The 19,207-nt window shown below is 38.7% G+C and overlaps 3 protein-coding genes and 1 long non-coding RNA gene across 4 annotated transcripts in view; all 4 read right to left on the bottom strand.

Moving 5' to 3' along the window:
- The window catches only part of LOC113568870 (Fc receptor-like protein 5), a 76,239-nt gene that overhangs the window by 9,897 nt on the left and 47,135 nt on the right, over window positions 1–19,207 (bottom strand). The window lies entirely within an intron of this gene.
- Window positions 921–7,927, bottom strand: LOC145643519 (Fc receptor-like protein 5). The gene is made up of 11 exons (XM_081695020.1): window positions 7,918–7,927; window positions 7,256–7,528; window positions 5,590–5,862; window positions 4,981–5,256; window positions 4,071–4,349; window positions 3,664–3,909; window positions 3,453–3,563; window positions 3,120–3,242; window positions 2,996–3,037; window positions 1,030–2,751; window positions 921–944 (listed from the first exon to the last, which is right to left on the bottom strand). The coding sequence occupies exons 1-10, from the start codon at window positions 7,925–7,927 to the stop codon at window positions 2,630–2,632; spliced, it is 1,755 nt and encodes a 584-aa protein (XP_081551146.1). The 3' UTR covers window positions 921–944; window positions 1,030–2,629.
- LOC145643442 (leukocyte immunoglobulin-like receptor subfamily A member 3) lies at window positions 7,997–11,586 on the bottom strand. Its single transcript, XM_081694695.1, has 4 exons — window positions 11,310–11,586; window positions 10,087–10,359; window positions 9,283–9,555; window positions 7,997–8,332 (listed from the first exon to the last, which is right to left on the bottom strand). The coding sequence occupies exons 2-4, from the start codon at window positions 10,178–10,180 to the stop codon at window positions 8,019–8,021; spliced, it is 681 nt and encodes a 226-aa protein (XP_081550821.1). The 5' UTR covers window positions 10,181–10,359; window positions 11,310–11,586; the 3' UTR covers window positions 7,997–8,018.
- LOC145643451 (uncharacterized) lies at window positions 11,897–14,365 on the bottom strand. The gene is made up of 3 exons (XR_014115853.1): window positions 14,043–14,365; window positions 13,359–13,394; window positions 11,897–12,282 (listed from the first exon to the last, which is right to left on the bottom strand). It is a non-coding gene; the product is annotated as an uncharacterized LOC145643451 (long non-coding RNA).

The following is a 19,207-nucleotide window of genomic DNA, read 5'->3' as shown; positions in this document are numbered from 1 at the left end:
TATTTAGTTTAACTAGTTTTGTTGCTACTATTGTGACTATTGTACTTCTCTTCAAAAGTGAAAATTAAGTTCTGAGTACATCATATCAGTGCCCTCCCTGGTCTTCTCTAGCAGTGCACAACAGACATGAATTAGCTTTCACACAATAAAGTAACAACTTATGGAACAGCTTCCACAGTGACTTTTTTAACACTACAGGAGCTGGAAGCATTCGGTCTATTAAATGCAAAAGTGAATCTATGATTCACAACAGAGTATATTCAGATACACTTTTTCAATCTCAGTCTCACCCGTTTGTTTTGGTTTCTTCATGGTTTTCATTTCAATTTCAGCATAAGTCACATCACTGGGTCCTGCACCATCTGTTAAAGAGAGACAATAACCTCATTCTTTCCCCACAGTCATTTACCATCATAATCCTTTTAAAGAACTCTGCAGGGCATTACTCAGACATCCCACACTACAGGCCTCCAGTCACACCCTGTAGTCTTCCATCAGGCAGACACTTCACTGCTTAACCCCACACAGACTACTCTCATTAACTATAAAGCTTAACCCAATACAAACTACTGTCCTTAACCAATTACAATGATGTGTTTTGTGTGGTCTATAATTTCCTAGAGGCCAGAGAAAACACGGATCATGTCTTCCTGAGGAATTTCTATATTGTCCAGATTCCATTGGCATCTTATCACTTAGTATATAAAAGAACATTTTCACTACTTTTGTTGCCACGTTTGTCACTAATGTTGTTAGAAACACTGACAAATTTACACATTTCCAAGATGCAAAATAAAGAGCAAAAGTAAATTAGTGTTTAATAAAACCATTTTCTTGCTTTATCTGGCATTTATGAAGTGGAGCTGTGATGTTCTACTGCTTACTTTTTTCTGACTTCTGTTTCAGTTCTGAGAACATCACATCAGTGCCCTCCCTGGTCTTCTCTAACAGTACAGAACACACATGCATTAGCTTTCACCACAAAAAAAACAAGGTATATATATTTCATACACAAGCCCATCACCCCACCTGTTTGTTTTGGTTTCTTCTTGGGTTTCATTTTAATTTGAGCATAAGTCACATCACTGGGTCCTGCACCAGCATCTATTAAAGAGAAAACAAACTGCTTTCCCTCATTTTCATTCTAATTTCATAATCTTTTAAAGCTGCAACATGTAAATTAGTGGAATTACTGAGTCCAGAGGAGAAATAAATATGCTAAAGTATCTTTGTGCACCTGCAAGCTACACTGTAAAGCCTAAAATATTCCAAAGTCATAGCAGTCAGATCAGATTTGGTGGGAATGTTTTGGCCCATATCACATGCACATGCTGTGTACTGACAGCTTTGAGTGAGAATGTTCAGCTTTGAGTGTGAGGAGTGAGAGGTTTGGCTATGAGGTGTGAGAGGTTTTAGTGAGAGGTGTGAGAGGTTTCAGTGAGAGAAGTGAAAGATTTCAGTGAGAGTTTGTGAGAGGAGGAAGAAGCAACACAATTACATCATCTCCCAAATGTTTCACAATGCAGACCACACATGCTGCCATCTGACCAAAGAGCAGATTTCCAGTGTTCTAGTGTGCATTGGCTGCGTTCTTTTGCCCAAGACTTTTGCCCTGCTAGAGATCAGTAAAGCATGTATTTCAGCTGAAATCTGTGGTTCTGTTAACTGGTGATTTATTAGGCTAATGACTTTAATATGCTTGTCCTTTTCAGTAGAGGTACCTTCCTTTCCTGGGGTATCTGCATAGGAGCCAGTTTCATTGCAGCAATTGGTGGTTTTGGCAACTGCATTTATTTAAAAAAAATTAAAATAAAAAAATAAAAAAACAAAACTTTTAGAGGTTTTGCTATTTTCCTAACTGACTAGCCATCACTTTTTAGAGTAATTATGGTTTGACTTTGTCTTTGCTTAGTTCAATGTAAGATTTTCGCCAAATAAATCCCTTTGTATCTACTCTACCTTGCTAAATATAAATAATTATCTCTGGTATTTAGACTAAGGACGGTTTTGAGAATTTATAGCATTTCTGTTACCTTTGTATTCTTATAAACTGTTGTATATGTATTTTACATATATAATTATGTGAAAATTACTATACAAAAAGAAATATTTAATTTTTGGTAGGTGTGTACAAACAGATACTGTACATCAAGTGTGACTGATACCGGCATCAAACAGACATTACTGCAAATAATCTGTCAACAATCATTAAATGAACTATAACCCTGGGTTACAGTTATTGATGGTGGTAAAAAACATGTATTAACATTATAGTAGTAATGTGAACCTTATACCTCATAAAACAAGGGCAAATTCCAAACATCCAACAACTGATGGTATATTTGTATCTTTAAGTCTGCAAGATACAATCTGTTAGTTTCTCTCCAACTCTCTCTCTCTTACACACACACACACACACACACACACAAGATTGTAGTAAAATTGTTAATATTGGTCTTTATTCCTTTGTTTTGGGTTTTTTTGCTTTAAACCTTTGAGTAAACCACAACACTTGACCCATACATAGCATCATCTGTTTAAAATAATAATAATAATAATAATAATAATAATAATAATAATAATAGAGTTCATAATTTAGGGTGGTACTGTATGGAAAAAAGAGACAGTGTTAAGTGTCCCTCCATTCAGTCTTGTGTTCTTTTAAAATAATTTGTATTAAGTGGTATGTACCTTTACTGTGAAGTTTCAAGTTTTTCAGCTCTTTTTTAGAGAAAGTTCCATCAGTTGGGCCTGTTAATGTATTATCTGACATTAACATCAGATGTCAGATATTTAGAAGTCAGTTTAGATAAGCAGAAAAGCAAAAAGTCAGTGTTCTTACTGCGGATATGCAGAGTTTTTACTATTTCCTATGTGTTTTGTTTTATTATTCACAGCATATACATACGTGTCATTGTTGGATGAAGCAGTAAAATCATTACAAACATAACAGGGCAGCCATTAAAGTAGTAAATTTATTTGAGGTGAACTCTACCTGTAATCCTGTTACCAACATTGGCATAAATCAGATCACCTCCTATTAAAGAGGAAAGAAGGCAGTGTAAATAAAAGTGTTCATTTGAACAAAAAGCTGGTGGGTTCAGTAGAAACAGACCAACCTGCTTGCAGCAGTGAGGTTCCTGCAAGAGAGCTCTCAGGCCCAGTCCAACTCTGCCTCTGGCCCGTGGTCTGGCTAGTGTTCTCCTGATGTCCAGTAGGGGGAGACCGAGATCCTGTACCTCCTCTCACAGTAAAACAGTTGCAATGTTAATAGGATCACTGTTCAAGTTCATTTAACAGTTAATGAAAGGGGATAAAAACATTTTTTATGCTGTAATTTGACAATGTTTCTGACAGCAAGAACACAATCACCATGGTGTACAGAAGTAATGTGTCTATAAATAGTCTGTGTATAACTGTCATATGCTACAGATACATGGATGCTTTCAAACCTTTGTTCTTCTTGTAGCTCAGGAACAGGATAAGTATGATAATGAGCAACAAGATTAAACTTAATCCAACAGCCGGTCCAACTATTACACCACTGGATCCAGGACCTAAGTCTGTGGAAGCAAAGTGACACATATGAATTTATATTCAGAGCACTTTATGCTTACTGAAATAATGTAAAAGAAATCAAATCTCATGAAATTTGTTTCTCACCTCTGACTGAGACCCAGCTCTGTGGTGATTCTCTTCTCTCTGGGTATTCACAGTAGTAGAGACCCTCAGCTGATTTTGAGATGACAGGGATGGTTATCTGTCCTGTGGTCTGGTTCCAAAAGAGTGATCCATCTTTATAGAAGTAAGATATGAGGTTAGAAGATGTTTTGTTCAATAAACATCGTAGAGTCAGAGAATCTCCATCAGTCACAGGATGTACAGGACTGTCTAGGATCACATCACCATCTGTAAAAGAGATGCAGAAAACATAAAATGTGGAAAATACACACAAGTATTTTCACATGCATGAAATATTATTCATCTAATTCTACAAACAAATATAGTAGAATTATTATATTCTATCACTAGTCCTATGTTTCCTGAGATAAAATTTACTGGAGACCCACCATGCACTGTGATGTTGACAGGTTTACTGCTCCCTAAAGACTTAGACTGACACCAGTACACTCCAGTGTGAGATGTGGAGAGAGAGCTGATGTTGCATGTAGATCTTGTAACTGATCCCTTGCCTGGTGGACAATTTGACACACTCCTATTTTGTGTGTATTGCATGACTCTCCATTTGGTAGAGTTCCTCTGGTCCTCACAGCTCAGTGAGAGAGAGTGACCACTGAAGTGTTGAGTTCTGTTGGGAATGATGATCAGAGAGACTAGAGAAGACACACCTGCCAAATCAGACAAATCAAATGTTGCACAATACTGTTAAACTTATGCCACATACATGAACTGTTCACTGTACTGTAGGAAAACTGATGGTTTAACTGATAGAAAATACTCACATTCATACTCTACAGTACTTTAAAATAACTAAATGATGGTATTTCTGTATTTAACCACCTTACTCCTAAACAAACCCTGTACACACCTGAGCTCAGTTCTCATCTCCTCACACACTCTCTATTCACCCTGAGCCTTTTGCAGACCTTAATTCTACAGCTTTTTCTTAACACTGTATTGTTAACTGCATTGTCTTCATACAGTGCAATGTTAGCTGTATTGTCTTCATACACTGTAATGTTAACTGTATTGTCTTTTTAACTCTATTGTTCTAGTGTAAAAGCAGCAGTCCTGCTCCCTCACTCATGCAGGTGCTGCCTCGTACATGATGTCACTGGGAGATCCTGCTTGTTTCTGTAGCTGGAATTCAGTAAAGCCTCTCACACTGTCTATGTAGTTTACTAAGAGTGTGCAGATATCAGCCTTTGAGCCAAAACCAGCCTTGTGCCACCTCTGTTATCTGCATGTTGTTTATATGTTCAGCTGTATACAGTATCACTATCACAGAAACTCTCTTACCAGTAATGTTTACCCAGAGCGCATCACTGTAGTGTGTGTAGTAGACTGGATTTCCTCTGCCAGCTCTACACCAGTACTGGCCACCATCAGAAGGCTTCACTGCACTGATGGTGTAGGAGCGTGTTGCAGTGTTGGTCTCATTTTCAGGGTTTTGTGTGTGTTTGGACCAGTGAAAGCTCCATCCAGCAGACTGCTCCAGCTTACAGTACAGAGTCACTGGGTTTCCCATCAGTGCAGCTCCTTGAGGGCTAGACTTGAGTTCAGGTTTAGGTTTCACTGCTCATAGAAATGAAACAAATGGTTCAGGTCATAAACTGAGTTCACATGCTGCTTCCAGACGCTTTACCACAGTCATTATATTTCAGAGACACAATCTATTAGGATGTAACATCTCAGCCTAAGTGCTGATGCAGATCTGCTCTCATGGTGACCTGAGGCTGACAGTAGAGATATTTAACTCAGACTGATGGACTGCAGCACTACTGCTGCCACTAACTCAAACAGAACAGCAGTGTATAAAGTCATGGAAGACACAGACTAAATATCTGGTGTCATCTGTAATCATACAATACCGGGATTAATAATAACTAAAGAGTTGAACACACTCACCTGATACAGTCACCGTAACAGCATCACTGGTGTGGGAGTAGCGGGATCCTCCTGCCTCTGTTCCTCTACAGGTGTAGTTACCTGTATGAGACTCTTCAGCACTACTGATTGTGTACACCTGTTCTCTGCTGACAGGACTGAGTGAACCCTCTTCATTCCAGCTGTACTGCCACCTAAAGACGCCTCTTCTCTGTATGTTACATCTCAGAGTGACAGTCTCTCCCTCAAATACCTGTGGATCAGGCTTTATGGAGGCCACAGCTTTTGGTCTTGCTGTGGAAAGATCATCAATTCCACTGAATCATTGCTTCTGTTAATGAAGTTGTTTTTATGTATATGCACAGAAAGAAGGCTATTTCTAAACTGTTACTAAAACAAATAATATGTAACAGTAGATAAGCATGAAGATTTTCTCAAATTGTGAAAATGACAAATAAATGTTGTAAATAACCTCCCCAAATTGCATTAGGCGCTACTAATATAAACAAGAGGGGGTGTTGATTTCCAATAAAATTATTCATCTCAAATTTCAGCCAGACATTATTCATCTAATATCTAAGCACAATGGTTAACATGGAAATGTTATGGCCACATCAAGATCCGTTTACAAATGTGACAAAGGTGGAATCCTGACAAGGAAAACTTTTTTGGGAATGCAGTGATGTACTGATTTTATTACTCCGTTAAACCAAGCGTGGTGGAAACATACTGCACAGGTTGTAAAAAAAAAAACAATAAATTAGTAGTCAAAATTGAGTGTGAGCAATAGACACATGGCATATACTTCATTTGGTGAATAGGAGTAATTGCTGAGTATTTTTTTCATATATTGTCATTTTGTATAATTGCACTTTTTGTCTTGATTTGTGGATCTATATTTCTGTGTAAGTGTTACATGTGATGAATCAGTGGGACCTGCAGGAATTATTTTTGTGGGGGGAGGGGCAGGTGGTGGAGAAAGTTTTTGGGGTGCGTGATAAAATGAAATACAGCATATAGGAATTTCAGGTACACAAGTTAATACAATCTGATATTCACTCGAGAACAGCTAAGGAGTCATTAACTGACCTATCAAATGCCATTTTCATTTGCTGTTAACTTTCACAAGCTGAATGCAACCTGACCCAAAAGAATGGTACTAGTAAATAATGAAAGGTTTAATTCTCAGTGGCTTCAATTCCTCCAACACTAAATGAGGCTGGAGAGTATTAAATGCAGAACTAAAATCAACAAAAAGCAAGTATGCATATGCTGAAGGGTCTTCTAGATGCTTCAGAATAAAATGTATGTATTGGTGTTAAGATCATGTTGCCTTTAGGAACTGGTATACTATTACTCCTATAATCTATTTCTGGTGGACAAGGAATTGCTATAATCGGATTAAACAATTAAATAATACAATTCTGCCATTCATTTTTGTAAAAATGGCTTATTGGAATGATGTAATGATTATGGTTATGCTTTTCTAAGACAGAAGGATCTGATCTCATGGTGACCTGAGGCTGACAGTAGAGATATTTAACTCAGACTGCAGCACTACTGCTGCCACTAAATCAAACAGAACAGCAGTGTATAAAGTCATGGAAGACACAGACTAAATATCTGGTGTCATCTGTAATCATACAATACCGGGATTACAAATAACTAAAGAGTTGAACACACTCACCTGATACAGTCAGTCTAACAGCATCACTGGTGTGGGAGTAGTGGGATCCTCCTGCCTCTGTTCCTCTACAGGTGAATTCACCTTCATGATAATCTTTAACACCACCGATATTGTACTCCTGTTCACTACTGATAGTTCTCTCTGAACCCTCTTTCTTCCAGCTGTACTGCCACCTATAGATGCCGCTTCCCTGTATGTCACATCTGAGAGTGACAGTCTCTCCCACAAATACCTGTGGATCAGGCTTTATGGAGGCCACAGCTTTTGGTCTTGCTGTGGAAATATAATAATATATTTCTAATAAAACATTGCTTAAAATAGTAATACTTTGATGAAGCTGTTCACATGTCTATGTACTATAAATCTACTGGTATCACAAAACTAGAGCTGCTTTTTCTACTGTATCAAGTAGATGTGAGACAGCTACAACACCCAATACAATCAGTGTGAGGGCTCCATTGGTCTGTGAGTATTTTGGCTCTTACTGACTTTGTTTGCATACAGGAATTAGCACCTTCATGGAAGTAATAAATATTAGGGATTGGCTACTCCTCCTTATGTATATCATCGCTAAACTATTTGTACTGCTGATTAATATCAAATATGTGAGTGACCTCTGCTAGCTCAGATGGCTGTACTTTCTTTTTAGCCTATGGTCTCACTTTCCAACATAATGAATACTTCTGCAACGTACACCGTATATCTAATGATTAATAACAATATTTAATTATAAATGTAACATCATATATTTTTCTAAATAATTTCAAAGCCAAAGTATAAGGAAAACAAAAAGGGAAAACTTACCTAATACTGTAATTTCAGCCACCTCACTGTAATGTGTGTGGTAGTTTCCCCTCTGTGCTCTGCAATAATACTTGAATCGTCCTACATAAGACATTATCCAACTTATTGTCTTGGAATGTTCATCTGTACTGGTCAGCGTTCCTGGTTGTCCATTGTATTTGTACCAGAGAAACTTCCATCCTACAGACGACTGTATATTACAGCTCAGTGTAACGATGTCTCCAGTGTAGACAGAGCTCTGAGGCTGCACCGTCACAGATGGTTTGGGTCTTACTGTTGATATAAAATGATGACTGTATCAGAGTCTCACACTACACAAGTAGAAGCCTTTACACCTTAAGATAGACTTTGTGTCTAATGGAGCACTTTGTTCAGTGAGATGAAATTGTCGCGATTGGCCCCTCCCTAGCATCCTGTCATCATGGTTACCGAGTCTCATGTCTTTGTTCGGTTTACTTCCCAGTTTTGTTTTCCATTCTGTTCTCTTCCTTTGCGTTGTTCTGTTGTAGCCTATTTCCATTTTTGTTTTCATATTGTTCCCTGTTACTATGTTTTCTCAGATTCCCGGTATTGGATCTCTGAACCTGGACTATTGTAACTACTCTGATTTTGGATTTGCCCCTAATAAATCTCACTCTTCTCAGCGAATGCGTCCGCCTCGTGATTGCTCTGTTACAGAAATGATGAATGTATCAGTTTCTTCATTTACAGCGCAAGTAGAAGCTTTATCGTCAGACGCTTTGTGTATAACACAGTATTTAGATTCAGTGTTTACTGAAAAAGTGTAAAATATTTGTATTCCAAAGTTAATGCTTGCTGGGTGATATTGTTTTCCTACTTGATGTTTTATAAATGCTGAACCAACTCCTGCTTAGTGCACAATATACATGCACAGCCAATTACACAACTCTGTCCTTAAAATAAATAAATAAACAGACATCTATCACAGTATGAGACAAGTCCCAGTGGAACAGCAAGTGACAAAAATTAATAAACGGAGAGAAATTTACACTTGGTCGTTTCATGCATTTTGTGTCGGAATGGCCTAATTTTAGAAGTAAAATTTAATACTGATGAAAACACAACTGTAAATTAGTGCTATATCATATTGATCACAGCAGGTTTGAAAGTATAGATCCTTAGTCATTCTCAACACCTAAGTACTGAGTGCATGGTGAGGTGATCCTGAGGTTAATGAATATTGAAGAGATGATCACACTCACCTGATACAATCAGTCTAACAGCATCGCTGTTGTGGGAGTAGCGGGATCCTCCTGCCTCTGTTCCTCTACAGGTGAATTCACCTTCATGATAATCTTTAACACCACCGATATTGTACTCCTGTTCACTACTGATAGTTCTCTCTGAACCCTCTTTCTTCCAGCTGTACTGCCACCTATAGATGCTGCTTCCCTGTATGTCACATCTGAGAGTGACAGTCTCCCCCACAAATACCTGTGGATCAGGCTTTATGGAGGCCACAGCTTTTGGTCTTGCTGTGGAAATATAATAATATATTTCTAATAAAACATTGCTTAAAATAGTAATACTTTGATGAAGCTGTTCACATGTCTATGTACTATAAATCTACTGGTATCACAAAACTAGAGCTGCTTTTTCTACTGTATCAAGTAGATGTGAGACAGCTACAACACCCAATACAATCAGTGTGAGGGCTCCACTGGTCTGTGAGTATTTTGGCTCTTACTGACTTTGTTTGCATACAGGAATTAGCACCTTCATGGAAGTAATAAATATTAGGGATTGGCTACTCCTCCTTATGTATATCATCGCTAAACTATTTGTACTGCTGATTAATATCAAATATGTGAGTGACCTCTGCTAGCTCAGATGGCTGTACTTTCTTTTTAGCCTATGGTCTCACTTTCCAACATAATGAATACTTCTGCAACGTACACCGTATATCTAATGATTAATAACAATATTTAATTATAAATGTAACATCATATATTTTTCTAAATAATTTCAAAGCCAAAGTATAAGGAAAACAAAAAGGGAAAACTTACCTAATACTGTAATTTCAGCCACCTCACTGTAATGTGTGTGGTAGTTTCCCCTCTGTGCTCTGCAATAATACTTGAATCGTCCTACATAAGACATTATCCAACTTATTGTCTTGGAATGTTCATCTGTACTGGTCAGCGTTCCTGGTTGTCCATTGTATTTGTACCAGAGAAACTTCCATCCTACAGACGACTGTATATTACAGCTCAGTGTAACGATGTCTCCAGTGTAGACAGAGCTCTGAGGCTGCACCGTCACAGATGGTTTGGGTCTTACTGTTGATATAAAATGATGACTGTATCAGAGTCTCACACTACACAAGTAGAAGCCTTTACACCTTAAGATAGACTTTGTGTCTAATGGAGCACTTTGTTCAGTGAGATGAAATTGTCGCGATTGGCCCCTCCCTAGCATCCTGTCATCATGGTTACCGAGTCTCATGTCTTTGTTCGGTTTACTTCCCAGTTTTGTTTTCCATTCTGTTCTCTTCCTTTGCGTTGTTCTGTTGTAGCCTATTTCCATTTTTGTTTTCATATTGTTCCCTGTTACTATGTTTTCTCAGATTCCCGGTATTGGATCTCTGAACCTGGACTATTGTAACTACTCTGATTTTGGATTTGCCCCTAATAAATCTCACTCTTCTCAGCGAATGCGTCCGCCTCGTGATTGCTCTGTTACAGAAATGATGAATGTATCAGTTTCTTCATTTACAGCGCAAGTAGAAGCTTTATCGTCAGACGCTTTGTGTATAACACAGTATTTAGATTCAGTGTTTACTGAAAAAGTGTAAAATATTTGTATTCCAAAGTTAATGCTTGCTGGGTGATATTGTTTTCCTACTTGATGTTTTATAAATGCTGAACCAACTCCTGCTTAGTGCACAATATACATGCACAGCCAATTACACAACTCTGTGCTTAAAATAAATAAATAAACAGACATCTATCACAGTATGAGACAAGTCCCAGTGGAACAGCAAGTGACAAAAATTAATAAACGGAGAGAAATTTACACTTGGTCGTTTCATGCATTTTGTGTCGGAATGGCCTAATTTTAGAAGTAAAATTTAATACTGATGAAAACACAACTGTAAATTAGTGCTATATCATATTGATCACAGCAGGTTTGAAAGTATAGATCCTTAGTCATTCTCAACACCTAAGTACTGAGTGCATGGTGAGGTGATCCTGAGGTTAATGAATATTGAAGAGATGATCACACTCACCTGATACAATCAGTCTAACAGCATCGCTGTTGTGGGAGTAGCGGGATCCTCCTGCCTCTGTTCCTCTACAGGTGAATTCACCTTCATGATAATCTTTAACACCACCGATATTGTACTCCTGTTCACTACTGATAGTTCTCTCTGAACCCTCTTTCTTCCAGCTGTACTGCCACCTATAGATGCTGCTTCCCTGTATGTCACATCTGAGAGTGACAGTCTCCCCCACAAATACCTGTGGATCAGGCTTTATGGAGGCCACAGCTTTTGGTCTTGCTGTGGAAATATAATAATATATTTCTAATAAAACATTGCTTAAAATAGTAATACTTTGATGAAGCTGTTCACATGTCTATGTACTATAAATCTACTGGTATCACAAAACTAGAGCTGCTTTTTCTACTGTATCAAGTAGATGTGAGACAGCTACAACACCCAATACAATCAGTGTGAGGGCTCCACTGGTCTGTGAGTATTTTGGCTCTTACTGACTTTGTTTGCATACAGGAATTAGCACCTTCATGGAAGTAATAAATATTAGGGATTGGCTACTCCTCCTTATGTATATCATACACAAAGAGCTTCATGACTATACTGTGAGTTTCCCTTTTGTAGACAAAGAGTTAAAATGCTAATCTTATGCTCACTGAAAATACTCTTCTCATTTTAACTTCAGAACAAATAAGAAAAATTGAGCTCAGAATGTCACTTCCAGAATCCTTACATGCAGCAGGATGAGAGATCACATATACATCACGTAAATTACTTAGTGAACATGTTTAAAATATGTCAATATTGTATTATTATTACTGGAGAATTTTAAGAACTGATCTCCTATTAAATCTTATTCATCTGCATATTTGGAAGTTGTTCCCTGTTTCAGTCCACCCTCTTTGTGTATCTGTGTATATGATTACCTGTCTCTGAGTCCGCAACTTTGTTTGGTCACTACTGACGAGAGGTTTTGGATCTGAAACTAGGAGACAAAGGAGGAAACTGAAGTGTGCGAACTCTGGTGAGGAAGGTGGACCCCAACTCTAAATGCATGAGTTCTGAGTGGTTCCCATCTGGCACCTGTATATTATGGGATGTGAGTTAATTCTACCTGTATGTTATTGGGTGAAAGTTCCTTCTACCTGTGCTGAAAGAACATCTTAGAGAAGTGGTGAGAGAGCTGCTCTGACAGATCTGTGAGGGCTGTAGGAAACAGACCAGCAGAACGAGCTGCTGCTCCTGGGAGACGGGTTTGGCTTCACAACCCTCAGCACCAAAAAGGACTCAAGTTAAGGAGTAAGTGGGAGCTGAGTATTCAGGTAGGGTGCTTCAGTATGAAGACTGGCTACCAGGGTGCTTCAGTATGAAGACTGGCTACCAGGGTGCTTCAGTATGAAGACTGGCTACCAGGGTGCTTCAGTGTCTGTTAGATTAAACCTCAGGCTGTTCTGAGAGACTGTTACACTTGATATTCAGGGTACATCAAGTCTTGTTTAAATAGCTGATGTGTACGCATGGATATACTGGTGTGTTAACATTTTGTTATTGTTATTGCTGTTTGTCAGCTGATTCTAAATGGATGAGCTAAACAGACCCAGAAACTCACACTGGATAATATTATTCTTTTGCACATGTTTTGGAGGAGTTTCTGTTCCTGTCTGCCCTCTTCATGTATGTCTGTGCCTGGCATTACTTTTGTACTTTTCTTTCAGTTTCTGCTTTAGTATGGAGCTGGTGGTTATTTCCTGTCTCTGAGTGGGTCTCCTTGCCAGATGGCCACTACAACATTGAATGCAACTGCAATATTTCAGTATATCGTGGGTGGTCAATCTTATCTACCAAGGGCTGTGGTTGCAGGATTTCATTCCAACCAAGGAGCAAACACACTGCTATTACAACCAGCTGGTTTCAGTCTTCAGTAAGTGGATTAATCATATTGGGACTGGTCATTTTAGCTGTGTGCACTAACTTCAATGGACTTAATATCTGCAAACCCACTGGCCCTTGTGAATAAAACTGCCCACCTCTGAACTAAATAAAGAAATGAGTATGAATCACCTTGAGCTTGTACGATGCAGATGAGCAGAAGCAGCACTAGAAATGTGGAGAGGCGTAAACAACATTATACATTAATAGGACACATTCACTTCTATCACAGGCTCCAAGTACCCTGAAGAGCTGAATTTGACAAAGTTTCACAGAATCTGTATTAATGCTGGTTCAAACACTATGCTACATTATTCTCAAATCCACATGTAAACTTATCTAAATCAATACTTGTTCATTTTGTACTGTTTTATCTGTTATCCTGTCACTCACTCTATGAACATAAACATCTTCCAGGAACAGACTAAGTAACGTCAATTTCTGAATACCTGTCACTAATTTATTAAATGATTAAATGAAAGTCCTGAAAATATTAACATGCAAATGTACAAATATACCAACAGAGAAATCAAACTCCTGATATAATCAATAATTAACATTACAATCCAAGTATTTTTATTCAGAACAAGAGCAAGTCAGTTGGACCTTATATTTCTTAAATAAAAACATGTCAAAAGTACCTTAAACTGAAACTCTCTACACTGACTTCAGCATAAAAATAACTTAAAATCCAGCTGAGCTACAAAACTTGATTTAACCACACAGAACTTGATTACTCAGGATCCTCAGACTACATATTAACAACATATTAGCATTCACTCTAATAATAACATAATAATGACATAATTCACTCACAGAGCAGCGCAGAGAGAGGACAGAAGTCCATACTGTCCTGCTAGTGACTGACTGACAATGAGAAATAATGAGTGTTAAAGCCTCAGCACTTCCTGTTTTCTTACAGTTAGACAGAGAGGTGCAGATGAAAATTCACCCATTTCTCATTTTTACAAAAACTAATTTGAGTTACACTTGAGTACTGCAACATTAGCATATATAAAAATATATGCAATTGATACTTCAGCAACTACTTAAATCCTCTCCAATAAATAAATAAATAGTGGTACATCATCTTAAATGCAGGGCATGTGACATCAGTTATTTTATGAACATACATTTTTGGAAATAGCATTTAAATAAATGAAGTCAGTCACCTACAATACCTTACAGTCTGATACAGTAACAAAGTCAACTGGTCAATTAAAAACAGAACTGGCAAATTAGGGATTAACACAATTGCATATACTAAATACAAGTCAAGTAATGGCCATCTTCATGCACAGTACTTTGAAATGAGTGCTAAAATGTAGAATCCTAAACCTACATGTCCAAACATGCTGGTGAGAAGCAATAGCAACAGTAAATTTGAAAGAGGAAGTACAGAGTGAACTTTTGCTGGCTCTGCAAAGTTCTGTTACTGACACCCCTAGTGTCGTGTCAGAGTGTGAAATGTCGCAGTATAAAATCAGTGGTAATGTATGTTGTGTTCATGGGGTTAAACTCTAAATTGCTTCTTGCTTTTACCCATAGAATTGTTAAAATGAGGTATGAAATAAACTTTATCTATCCAGCTCCATCTGTCCTTACTGCGGTGGTCACCATGGAGATGCATGCTAGGACTGAGTGCTGCTGTGTGTCTCTGTTCTCTGTCCTTTACCTGGTGAGCTGGTGCTGAGGACCAGCATGTTGGTAAACTGAGACTGGCCAGTATGTAGGTGACAGTCTGGACTACCAAAACTATTTCAGGGTTGTATCCTTTTATTCCATAATGTGTAACTTTATATACAGGTATCTGAAGTTTAAATATAGGTCAATTTAAAGAAGTCCTTCTCCGTTGTGTTTCAGTTCCATCTCTGCTAGACTAGAATAGAACCTAAGCCACATCCCCTTATAAAACACCTCATCTGTGTCCAACATGTGAATGTGGTATGTATGTTTCAATGTTGTGCTTGTAACTTTAACTAAATTGGCCATGGGTGCTTTTTTGTAAAGTTATAAACACAAATATATTAATACACGTATTGGATGGTGGAATGCTTTTGTGTTCATGTCACTGATGACTTCACTGATTATCTCACTTGTGCACATCGGTCATGGTGCACTGAGCTTGCTGTGCTGACCTGCCTCTAATAAGTAAGACACTATAGTGTTCTCAAATATTACTGGTTGAAATAACAACAGGTAAAATTAGTGAGCCATTGGTTGCTCTGCCACTCTCTCTGCATCCCGTCCCCAGACCAATCAGAGGCCACAAACTGCTAAATCAAGTTCAACCTCCCCACAAACCACTGGCCACTGGTTTCCTTTCACTTCGCCCCCTTACTCATTTTGTAGCCTAGTTCTTTCTGTATCAGTGTTCAGAGAAATACAACTGCACAACTGGAGGATTTATAGATGTCTGTTGAAGGCATCGTTATGGCTGTAAGAACTGCTTCTGTGTCCTACACATCTGCAGAAACGTTCGTGCCACCACGCACTACAAAAAGGGAGCCATTATGCCGACTGCCTCTCCTCCAGTGCTCTACATGTTTGTTCTATTACTCCTCTTCCCTGCCCCAGCTCATATCCTTTTATCTCCATCACCTGTGCCTCATTCCCAGACTCATTTACCCACAGGTATACACTCCTCATTCATCTTCACCAGTTTTACCAAGTCTCTAAAGTAGGGCACTCAGTTACTGAGCTGTATTCGATTATTCCTGCCTGTATCTGATTATTGCTGCCTGTTGTCTCCCTGGAACTGTACTGTGTGGAACATGGAACACAACCAGAGATTCTTTGTCCAGACTCTGTTCTGTGAAGTTCCTCTACAGCGGTTATGCATGTCCATGTCATTTCAGAGATGAGGGTTATAAAACCACAACGTTCACTTTGGTCCTGCCCCACCACAAATGGTCCTCTACATGTGATACTGAAATATGATGCTGCATTAGCTACATGGACATCTACACAGTCAGTGAAAAGTCCATTCTTCACCTATTTGCTCATGTATGTGGGTTGAGACACTTTGTTGTGCTGCAAAAATAAAGGTGATGTCACAGAAGCTACACGTGGTGTGAATGTGCATGTGTAGCTGTTTTCATTTTGTATTCAGTGAGAAACTGAATGAAAGAGCAGAACTGTTCCTCCCCTTTCTCAGTGACTAAACCCACAGAGCTCTCTTAACACTCTCTTTATTATAATAAAGAATTACAGCTCTTTGTTCAAAAACACAAATGGCAACATTTCTGTAAGGGTTGGTGCCAGGGGGACTCCTCGAGTCAGGCACATGACCAATCGGGTTTGATGCCCAACAGCTGTGCTATGTCTATATAAGCCCAGTGACCCAGTCACTCAGCACTGGGTCTTTGCTAAAGTGTTGAGCCAAGCTCCTAGCTGGTAACTGGGTATTGCGGCCTGTGAGCCATTGTGCTACACCTTGTTAGACACTGGAGCCTTTCTGTCTTCAGGCACCCAACGAAAGGTCTCTGCTTATCAGCATGCCTCACTTTTCCCCGTCATCCTCTAGATTTAGAGAGTAGATTTAGGACACATGTACACTCTGGGCTTTCCTCAATAAAGTGGGACTCTCTTGATTCACTACCTTGGTGTCAGTGTCTTTTGACTTCCCCAGATTGATCTGGCTACAGAGGACGGAGGGCAGAGGGTAACTTGGAGGAGATTGAATCTGAAGGACTGGTCACTTTGAACCAGTTTCTAACACACCTCTCCTCTCTTCGAGGGTGCCTGTGTTTTTACACTCCCTCTCTCTTTTCCAGTTTTCCCTCTAAAATCTGTCTCTCTCTCAAGGCTTCCCGTAGTCACTAAAGCATCTCCCTGTTTTCTGGTTTTGTTTGGGAAGTTTTAAAGTTTTGTTTTCCGCAGTGCATCGGGGCTGCCATTCTTCCCGTCGCATCATTTGTTTTCCCTTTTTTCCATGCTTGGCATGATTTTTTCCACCTGTTTCTCATCCTCCATTCCTTTGAAGGTCTGTTAATGGCTGCTGCAGTCTAGCAGGAGCTCGGGCCTCCCAATAAAGCAGCCGGGTTTCGACTCCCCACCTTTTGGTTTTTTACTTCCCTTGTTTGACCTGTTCTAAGATCTAACTGTTTTGCACATGGACTCACCATCATTAAAGCACTGTAGCTCACCCTGTAGAGTGTTGGTGTCATTACCTCTCTGACCTGGATTCAAGCCCCATTACAATTTCATAACAGACCCTACTAAACAACACCTACTCATTTTCCAAGTTTGTTAAAAATGTAATGTTTTACTCATTACAACTAGAATTTGACTCTTTATAAAACATAAATAATTACCAAATAACATGTGATGGGGTGGAGCTCAGCAAAGTGTTATGTGCTATGTTTGTTTGCTGTATGTGTTCCAGGTTCACTGCCAGGATTTCCCCGTTTGAGATTCCACCCTATTCCTCACCGGGTTTCCAAGCCAACTGCTTCGGCTATCTAACGGCCCATCCCAGAAGAGGAAAGGAGTAAGAGAAGGGAGACCGGTTTGTTAGTTTGGAGTTTGTTGGGCTGTGATTGAAATTTTGACTTTTTGTGTATGACCTAGAGAGAGATTGTATAAAGAGCATCAGTATTGTTTGTTTTGTACTTTGGTGTTGGATACTGGTGGTAGGGAGTGACTGCCATTTTTGTTGGGTGTGGGTTTTGCCTCTGTTTGTGTTAGGAAGGTCTGTTGTATGTTTCTTTTGTTTGGTAGGATTATTTAGTGTGTGTTTTTCTTTCAATAGTGTGGGTTTTGTTTATTGTTTTGGCCTGGGTCACTCCTGAAGGATTTGCACCAATAAGTTTATTTGTAAGTAATATCCTCTGTAAAATACAAAAAAAAGGAGACTTCCATTTATGCTTCTGTTTGGTTTTTTTGTTGTTCGTTTGTTTTTTCTTTTCACTTACATTCCATTAGCTGTTCAGATTTATCTTTTTCCTTGTTATGACCTCACAGCCTAGATGGGGTTGTAACAAAAGAAACAAATGCCAGTTTTCTTACACTGTTAATGAAAACTTACATGCAATGCAAATTTGCAGGCACACAACATACTGAGAGAGCCTGTTGCAGCTCAGTGGAAATGAAGCAGAGGACATAAAACTCAGACAAAGCTAAAAAGAGAGAAAAGACACAAAGTAGAATCAGCAACAAGTCAAATGAAAACAAAAGATAAAAGAGAAACAGAAAATAAAGAAGTCAGAAGGTGAAGAGGCAGTGAAACATCTATTTACAGTCTAATTAGTGGTCATCAGTGATTATTGGAATGGGACTCATACATCATTACCAGCTCTGGTTAATGTTACATGATGCTGAAAATAACTGCAGTTAACAGAACATGCGATACCAACTAAGTGAAAATAATGGTTGTTTCCTTTTGGCAACGGATTTTGCCATACTGATGCAGACGTGACAGATTTTCTTCATAGCCAGGCATGAATTAGTAAAGTAAAAATTTAGCATACACATTACTTTGGCAAATGGCTGAACTTAAAAGATCTGCCACTAATCAGTAAACACTTGGCAGTGATGTGACAGCACTCTCTGCGTTTGGCCCATGTTCCTAGCTGTGTTCAAGGCCAACGTTTAAAATCATGTTTTTGTTGTGGAAAATGTCGCTTGTAGTATTTAGTATTTAAGTATGTAGTATTTAATTAGCAAATGTGAATTAAATTATGTGGGATTTATGTATTTTTATATTAAATTGAGAATGTTCCTGAAAACACTATTTCCTCCCTTCACTTGATACCATAATAAAACATAATATTGGACACTGTTAAAAGATTACATGCATAAAATGTCATGGAACGCTTGCTTCTCGTGAGTCACGTGGTTTGGTCCATGGGCGGCTCTTGTCTGTGTGTTGGTAACCACACCTGCACCCGGTTAGTGTTTTGTCTGTGTGTTTAAACCCCTGTCAAAGTGTGTAGGTTGTCGGTCATTGTCGTTGTTCATATTGTCTATGATAACCGTAT

This window comes from Electrophorus electricus, chromosome 13 (genome assembly GCF_041902795.1).
Source record: "Electrophorus electricus isolate QZ-2024a chromosome 13, ASM4190279v1, whole genome shotgun sequence".
NCBI lineage: Eukaryota > Metazoa > Chordata > Actinopteri > Gymnotiformes > Gymnotidae > Electrophorus > Electrophorus electricus.
This window is presented reverse-complemented; position numbering and strand designations above follow the sequence as displayed.